Source organism: Heloderma suspectum, chromosome 5, assembly GCF_057233095.1.
Source record: "Heloderma suspectum isolate Gila_16-S chromosome 5, 16-S_ref, whole genome shotgun sequence".
NCBI classification, from domain to species: Eukaryota; Metazoa; Chordata; class Lepidosauria; order Squamata; family Helodermatidae; genus Heloderma; species Heloderma suspectum.
Window position 1 is genome coordinate 165,084,485 of NC_139462.1, and position 8,894 is coordinate 165,093,378.

At 43.5% G+C, this 8,894-nt stretch overlaps 1 protein-coding gene across 1 annotated transcript in view; it reads right to left on the reverse strand.

The window, feature by feature from the left end:
• The window catches only part of LOC146344778 (collagen alpha-6(VI) chain-like), an 81,995-nt gene extending 81,335 nt beyond the window's left edge, over nucleotides 1–660 (reverse strand). Inside the window, exon 1 of the mRNA XM_084859815.1 lies at nucleotides 466–660. Within this exon, the coding sequence (XP_084715941.1) occupies nucleotides 466–660 (195 nt within the window). The remainder of the gene's footprint in view (nucleotides 1–465) is intronic.
• Between the last annotated feature and the right edge of the window lie 8,234 nt (nucleotides 661–8,894).

Consider the following 8,894-nt stretch of genomic DNA (forward strand, 5'->3'; position numbering starts at 1 on the left):
CCCCTGAGATACCGTCCTGGGTTGCAGCCCTTAATGTGGATTGGTTAATGTGTGACCAATTTTGTTTTACACAGAACGGCTGAAAGCAAGTGGAGGGTTTTAGAAATCGAGGTAGAGTTACATTGGTATGCATTCAGAATAGCAAAGTAAGATACTGTCTGTATCACTGATATTTCTGGAGGAATGGAATGCTCAGAACATTTGTCATGTGAGCAACCAAAGATGTGGTAATGTCTGGAAGTTTGAATAAGAGATATATTTGTTTTTCAGTGCTGTTAATGAAATTTGCCATCTTATGGGGCCTCATTTTTCCATTCATTTTTTGAAAATTTCTTACCCAGGACAGCAGAACTTGTGCTTAAAAACAGATGGCTTGGCAAGATTTTAATTTGCTTTGCATATGGTGTTAAGCTTCATGAGCCAAGCTATGTTCTTGGACATCCGAGAATGGACTTAGGAGGATACGTTTATATTAGTGAATTGAGGTAAAGTGTAAGCAAGGCAGGCAATGATAAACAGCTCTGGAGGTCTGGGATTGGGGTTTGTTTCTTTGGAAATTTCAGAAGGTGCTCCCAATTTTTTGTTTTTAATTTTACTGTGAAAATCCAGTATTAGTAGAGCAAACAAGAAGGCTGAAGCCACACTGTATAGGAAAGTCATGGCCACAAGTGGTACATGTGTTTCAGGTAGAGGTGGTCTACCTGTGTTGGAAAGACATGTTGCTACCATATTGGAATCCAAATTGGATGTTGTGAATTCACATTTTGGTCAATATTTCTAAACCCACTGTGACTAGAGAACTAATTCCAGTGACAAAACAAAAAGTGTATAAATCAAAGAGACCAATTGTGATATTTTCATCATTGTAACCATACTGGATGCAAAGATGGCTGCCGCAAATTTATGTCTTGTCTATTATTAGATACTTTGGGGTGAAGGTTTGTAAAATTGCTACCTCTTGATGTGACATCATCCACTGGAGAACTGAAGATTGTGAATAAGAGACTCGCCCTTATGCAAATGTTACAATGGAGCCAATAGCATCATGGAGTCTAGTGAAGTGCAGTAAATTCAACTCAGAATCCACAAAATGAAACATATGTCAAAAGGTACATTGGCAATCTATGATTAGCCACTTGCTGGGGATGCACAAACAAACAAGGTATTTGCTCAATGTACAGTTGCTGAATTCAGCTCTTGCTTTCGAATTGGTCATCCGGTAGTTAAATACATCTTGAAAGGGAGTGTTAGTCCACAAATTCTCAAAGTAAGTGGTCATTTTTGGGGCGATGAGTTCTTTTATTACATCCTTCCCATTTTATAGACATACAGTGTAACCCTACACAAATCTACTCAGAAATAAGCCCCATTGGTTTCAATGGGTCTTACTTCCAGGTAACTGAGTATATGTGTGCAGCCATAATTTCTGTATGCAACCACTATACCATTGAAAAGCCAGTCAGCAGCACCTTAATTTAATCCTTTGCATTGAACTGGGCAAACACACAATCAGTTTGTTGATCAGTCTTTTCCATTTTGTTTTGATTATTACTCTCGCAGCTCAGTTGTACAATTTTCCTTTCGACACGTTGGTAGAAGCATGTTCCCCAAATCACTCTGCATTTCCTCAAATTACCTTCAAGTCTTGAATTTATTCCTTGAATCTGTTTTGGCTGAGCACACGTGTATCTCTTTTGCAGTACAATATCTGATCAAACGTTATGGCTGAATGCTGTTGCCTGCCATTGGTTTACATTGCATGATGACAGTCTACGTGATGTTGTTCTCAGATGCTGGTGCAGACACAATACACTGAAATGACTTTGTTAAATTCAAGTGGTACATGATTCAAGGCTCCTATTTTTCATGTTATATCCATGTACAAGTCAGTCTCAACTGGTTTTGATGGTCCTCTTCAAAATGCTACAATTTGCATTGCATTAAATATTTGTTTTCCATCCAATGGCTACTTGAAGATGACAACATTTCCTGATGAAAAATGGCCAGGAGCTAGATCCATTGGGATAAGTCTATTTCCCCAACATATGTTTATGTTTTTCTCAGTAATGATGATCCCAGTGTGACATACTGCATTCTGCATCCAGCAGCAGGGAGACAATGGGTTGGATCTAGGCAGTCAGAGTAGACCCACTGAAATCAGTCGGACTTATGTTATTCATTACTAACTTAAATTCAGTTGATTAAAACAGGTCTGCTCTAAGTCTGAATCCAACACAGTGTATAGTATCAGCTTCTTAGATCTAGCTATGTGATGTATTAACAAGTCTAACTTGATATGTTTTGGCTTTTTATGTGTGTGTCCCCCTTATGTGCAGGTAAACCAAATCCTGACATATATTCAGTACATATGGTTTCTAGATTCTTATTGTGCACAGCTTTCAACATTTGTCATCCATATTATCTTCTAAAACCAAATGGTTCACAGGATAAAAGCTATTTGTGGGCTTGCTTTTCATTCAGGTTATTATATTCCTTCATGCCAGCGTTAACTTTCCAATCTTCTTTGAACTTGAGTGCAGCATAATATAAGTTACATATATCTGAGAACACTTCTCTGATCTGAAATCCATTGGCTTCCTCATCATTTATATGGAAAAAAAAGTGAATGTCCAAAATGTGAATTCATGACAGCCATCTTGGATTCCAGTATGGTGGCTACACACACTACTTGTCAAACTGATAATATGGCAGACCCAACGCAGGTGGACTATCTGAAGCACTTCTGGCAATGGGTGTCCTGTGATATTTTAAAATCTAGAGGTGTTTGGTCAGTTTGTACCCCAATGTATTTCCTTCTTTGTGAGCAAACAAGAGTAGACTTAAAGAATTATAATTTCCAAAATGTCCACTTAATATCCAATTTATCAGACAACTTGGGGCAGATATCCATGTGCCTTCCTGCCTGTTGAATTGTTCAACACATCTTTTGAATAAGTCACAAGATGATCACATAGCAAGAGAAATTTTTGGGCAACCCATATTTTAAAGGTTTGATTCCTCAAGATGGGTTGGCTCACAATTTGAATGCATGCTGACTCATTCATAAAACCAGGATTTGTGGATGTCCATAATGTGATAAATAAAACAACAACTTATATTTTAAAAGATCCATAGAAAGTAGCCCTGGTCTGGGCCTCGTGAGGAGTGAAGCATAATTCTTAAGCATTTGCACTGATGTGAAACAGAGAAAGTCTGTGAGTGTAAAATCACTTTGGTTACACAGAAGGGTACAGTAACAATTACCAGCATTAGTTCCATTAAGTATGTGTACAGATATATATTAAAAGTCTTGGTGTCCGTTCTTAAAGTCATAGGCTTGGGTCTTAAGATAAGTTAACTTAGGGCACAATTCTATGTGTGTTTAGTCAGAAAAAAGTCCTACAACTCCCAGCATTCCCCAGCCAGGTATGCTGGGGGTTGTAGGCCTTTTTTCTGTCTAAACATGCATAGGATTGCACCCTTAAGGAAGTTCATGCAAACAAAAGTTTCCCATCTCCTCCTTCCCACAATATCCCCCATATCCCAAGCCACATCTTCCAGGAGAGTGTCCCTGTGACTCTTTAGAGAGGCTCAGGCTTCTCAGGGGCACCAGGACTGCATGTGGAAGGACCAAACAGGAAATCTTCCTTCTGTGAATGTCCTTAAATTAACTTATCTTCAAATCCAGGCCATGATGTCTTTGTCTTGCAAACCATGCCATCACAGTGCAGGTAGTGTAAGAGGTAGGCATTAGGGCTGTGCACCGCTTTGGCATGAAGCTGGAACCCTGAGTAGAAGCGGGGTGCTTTGAGCTGCTTCGAGCCACCTCCAAGGTGAAGTGGAGGGAGCACGAAGCAGCACGAAGCTAATCGGGTCACTCCGTGCACTTCAGTGCACTTTGGCGCGATCTGGAAGCCCAGCCGCTATGCAGTCACCACTGACGTTGCCCAGCCCCCAGCTCCTCACCTGGGCACTATGGACATGCACCAGCAGCCATCTTGTTGTTCCAGAGAGGGGAGCCATTTTTAAAATGGCGACTACCTATATTTCTGGAAATACAGGGAGTCGCCATTTTAAAAATGTCTCACCCATCCCCAGGAACAACAAGACAGCTGCTGGCACTCGTCCAGAGTGCCTAAGAGCTGGCGGCAGCCTCCCTGGCAACAGTGGTGGCAGTGGCAGAGATGGCTCCTCTGGCAGTGCTGGTGGTGGGTCCCATGGCAACACCGCCCTGTCCCCCACACGGAACAAGCCCAAGGGCCCAGGTGAGGAGCTGGGGGCTAGGCGGCATGTGCGGGGGGTGAAGCGGGATTCCCTCTTCAGCTTCATAGGCCGAGGCGAGTCAGCCCCCCCCCAAATCAGGCCGAACCAAATTGGGCCCACCTCAGAAGCCCCAAAGCGGCCTCCAAATTGGATCGGGGGGGTCCATGCACAGCCCTAGTAGGCATGTTTTAATTCCCGGCTTTATTTTTAAAGAGTTATTATTACACATTCTTAGCCACTGAGTGTTGGCAATGTTTTAAAAATAACTTGCTAGAAGGCTACCAGACAGTTTTTGGCAACTGGCAATGCCCCCCCCCCCACCAATATGTAGACCATCATCTGGCTATATTATTTTAACATTTGGGAGAAATATGGCAGAAAAACTGGCAACAATTTGGGAGCTCTTCTGATATGGTTAGTACAATTTTTGTTTGTTTACTTTCTTATAAAATCTTCTTAACTGATGGATATAGAAGGTATAAATACACACTTGTGTGCAGGCGTGCGTGCACACACACACACACACACACATATTTGACAGGATATATAATAAACTATCATCATACATACAGATGGCTGTATATGCCGTCTAGTCAGTATTTACGCATTTGCACTTAGGAAAACTTTTCAAGTAATTCTTTAAATATATTGGGTTTATATTATTGATGGGGGAGCATTACAAAGGAAAGGGGGAGAGGGAGAGAAGGTCACCTGTAAGACAAGCTTCAAACAATATAGAAGGAAGTGCTCAGGCTGTATTCTATTGCCCAAATCAGATTTTTCAAATCAACAGATCAGGCTGCAATCCTAACATGAGAGTAAGTCCCATTGAACTCAGTGGGGCATATGCTGAGTAGACATGCCTAGGGCTGCTCTGTAAAGGAGGGAAGCATCCTTGTCATATTCAGCACCAAAGACAGTTGCTGCTACTTACCCAGTGATGAGGACGATGCAGTTCAAAACTGCAACCTGTTCAGAGGATCCCAAGGACAGTGGTAGTCCCTATAATTAATTTGCAATAGAATGCACTGCTACGATGAAACTACATGCATTTTTAAAGATTCCCAAGATTATTTTCCCCCATCCTTTCTACCCTATTGCTTAACCGTTCTTTTCTCCAGCAAGTCTTCATTGCTGATTCCACCAGTAGAGAGGAAAACAAGCCTGCTTCATACCCTTACCCGACAAGAATCTTTTACTAACCTGACTTGCTCTCTGGGAATCAGGCCAATCTTGTAAATTCCTTAGCCAGGCGCAGGAGCTTCTTAAATGATTCTGGTGTTCTGCAGCTTTCAGCAAGGGTTGCGGGGGAAACCCAGCATCTTAATATAACTTCTTTATAACCACCTTATCGGATGATATTGTCGTGTTTTCCTCCAGTACAGTTTTGGCTGGCAAAGCTATGCCTGTGGACAATGGCTCTATGCAAAGACAATTTGGAGATGTATCTAAGCTGCTGGTGAACCTTGATTTTGGTTGCTGCAAAGCTGCAAAGTTGCAAGAGATCCAGTGGGATGATCTAGACAGTGATTTTCCTGGCCTTCCTTGTATGCCATTCTTGGCCTGAGGACATGGAGAAAATTAGCTGGATGGTTTCGACCCAGTTCAATCCAGGAGTCGTTTGGGGCTTGGGTTGGGGAGGTGGTGGTGGCGGAGGCTCACTTATATAAATACAACATATCCTTCAGGGATTTATTGAAAAGTGAATGCTATGTCTGATTGTATGCTTGAATAACCATCATATAAAAGCAGGTATTGCCATTTCCAACTGTAAGAGTGGGAATATGTCATTTTAAAAGGAGGCTTTGCATGACACAGTCACCTTCTGCACTGATTCCACTGCTGGATTTTAGGAGCAGACAACCCAGGCAGCTGCCTGGGTCACTGGGCTTCAGGGGCGCCAAGCTCAGGGGGAGTCAAGCTCAGGGTGAGCCTGCCTTGGCCAATCTCTACAGCTATTCACTCAGCAGCTGAAACCAATATTGCAAACATTTCATGTTGGCGCACGAACTTGGCTGGTGAGGTGTTGCACTCACATTTGTTTTTTGTTACTATTCATTGTGTGTGTGGGGGGATTACATGAGGATCCATTCAACAAATGGTGTGGGGGGGATGTTTGATCAGTTGTTGTTGTTGTTCAGTCATTCAGTCGTGTCCGACTCTTCGTGACCCCATGGACCATAGCACGCCAGGTCTTCCTGTCCTGCGCTCTCTCCCGGAGTGTGCTCAAGTTCATATTCATTGCATCAGTGATGCTATCTAGCCATCTCATCCTCTGCCGTCCCCTTCTCCTTTTGCCTTCAGTCTTTCCCAGCATCAGGGTCTTTTCCAGGGAGTTTTCTCTTCGCATTAGGTGGCCAAAATATTGGAGCTTCAGCTTCAGTATCTGTCCTTCCAATGAGCAGTCAGGGTTGATTTCCTTTAGGATGGACTGATTTGACCTCCTTGCAGTCCAGGGGACTCGTAAGAGTCTTCTCCAGCACCACAATTCGAAAGCATCAATTCTTCGGCGCTCAGCCTTCCTTATAGTCCAGCTCTCACAGCCATACATTACTACTGGGAAAACCATAGCTTTGATTAGATGGACCTTTGTTGGCAAGGTGATGTCTCTGCTTCTTACTATGCTGTCTAGGTTTGCCATAGCTTTCCTCCCAAGGAGCAAGCGTCTTTTAATTTCATGGCTACAGTCACCGTCTGCGGTGATCTTGGAGCCCAAGAAAGTAAAATCTGTCACTGCTTCCATATGCCAGGAAGTGATAGGGCCAGATGCCATGATCTTAGTTTTTTTAATGTTGAGTTTCAAACCAGCTTTTGCACTCTCCTCTTTCACCCTCAACAAGAGGCTCTTTAGATCCTCTTCGCTTTCTGCCATTAGGGTGGTATCGTCTGCATATCAGAGGTTGTTGATAATTCTCCCAGCAATCTTAATCTGATGTTTGATCAGACTCATCGTCTAATCGCAGGTTCAGTGCTGTGTGAACAGGCATCAAATTGGCTACACATGCAATAAAAAATAAAGCATTCAAGAGCTGAACAAACAAGTGGCGCTGAGGATGCTCTTTGCGCTGGGCGGCATTTGGCCTAGGGCTAACCCACTGGGACCCTGTGCTCCTTCATTTCTATGCCATGAGAAGTCCTGTGGTCTTTGGGAACATATTACATCTGTAGGGTACAAAGCCCAAAGCTAGTTGTCCAACCACCAAAAGTATCACCTCTCCACAGATTACGATGGAGGTTGGCCACACTGGTTGATTTTTCACTTACTACAAGGCTTCCTCTAGAGCAGGGTGTTTTGCCAAAGGCAGAGAGGTTCTTTCTTGGATTCAGAGCAATGATGACACCAGGGAGTAAGAGTCAAAAAGCTTTATTACTACAGCAGGCAGAGTATTACAGTTAAGCATATGATGTTATAAAGCATATCTAAGCAAAATATCTTAGTCCTTTCTGCTGTTGGGAGCCCCAGATAATGACAGCAGAGAGTCTCCAGTTGGCCGACGCACAGCACCTCCGCCGTCCCGGTCTGCACCAAAGCTCCACTGAGTGATGTTCTGGAGGGACGTATATACCCAAAGTCTCCCGTGGCTACGTGCTGTTTTTCACAGCTCCTTAATCAATCACACCTGTGGTGATGGTCTCATGATGTTTAGGCATTTTTCCATCTTACCCAAAAGATAAGTTAAATTAGCGGGTTGACTGCAGCCAAAGAGATCCTCCCTGCCTTCCAAGGGCATACCATACTAACTTGTTTGAAGAACAAGGAGTCAGGATAAGAAGCTAGAAGGCCCCTAAAGAGGCCTAAGAGGCCTGTTTTTTAAGGTCTCACAGGAGTTTCAGGAATCAAAGAAGCAGTTGTAGCATGTCACACAGCATGTCTTCTTGGTATGCAAAGGCCTTCCAGGGAATTTCCTCTATACAGGGGTACAGAAGCTCATGCCCAGGAGCCAAATCTGGCCACCTGGGGGCACAATCTGACCCTCTGGTGTTCCCCAGAGGGCCCCACCCTTTTCCCCTGGTTAAACTCCCTTTCCCTCAACCACCAATCGTTTGGTGGATTCCTGTCTTTTGAGCAACTTTTTCCCTCATTCTGAAAAGTTAAAAAGCCTCTCTTAAAGTTGAGTAACTGACAGTGAGACCTTTAAACTAACATATGCTGGTATTTTTGGCCCTGCCCGCCACTAGAATGCAGCCCCCAAGAGCTTCTCTGAAATGGAATTTGGCCCTTGGGCTGAAAGAGGTTCCCCAGCCCTGCTTTAGAGGGAAGCTGCCCAGAGGTCATTACATTTTGCCTCACTCTAAGCAGCATGTTGCAAAATGATGTATTGGTCACTTGTATGGAACGAGTTCCAACCAAGAGAGTGGGAAGGGTCAGTGGTAGAGCACAGGGTTTGCATGCAGAAGGTCTCAGGTTCTATCCTAGTCATTTCAGGTCCCAGAGCATGGTCTGAAGGCCTAGGAAGCAGACACCTTGCTGAAGCTAAGCAGGTCTGGGTCCGGTCAGTGCTTAGAGAGGAGATCACCTGGGAACCACATGTAGCCACCTTGAGTTCCACAATGGAAGAAAGGTGGGATATAAATGTAATAAATAAATAATAAATACAATTTCCAGGTAGTGCTGGAAAAATTCCTGCCTG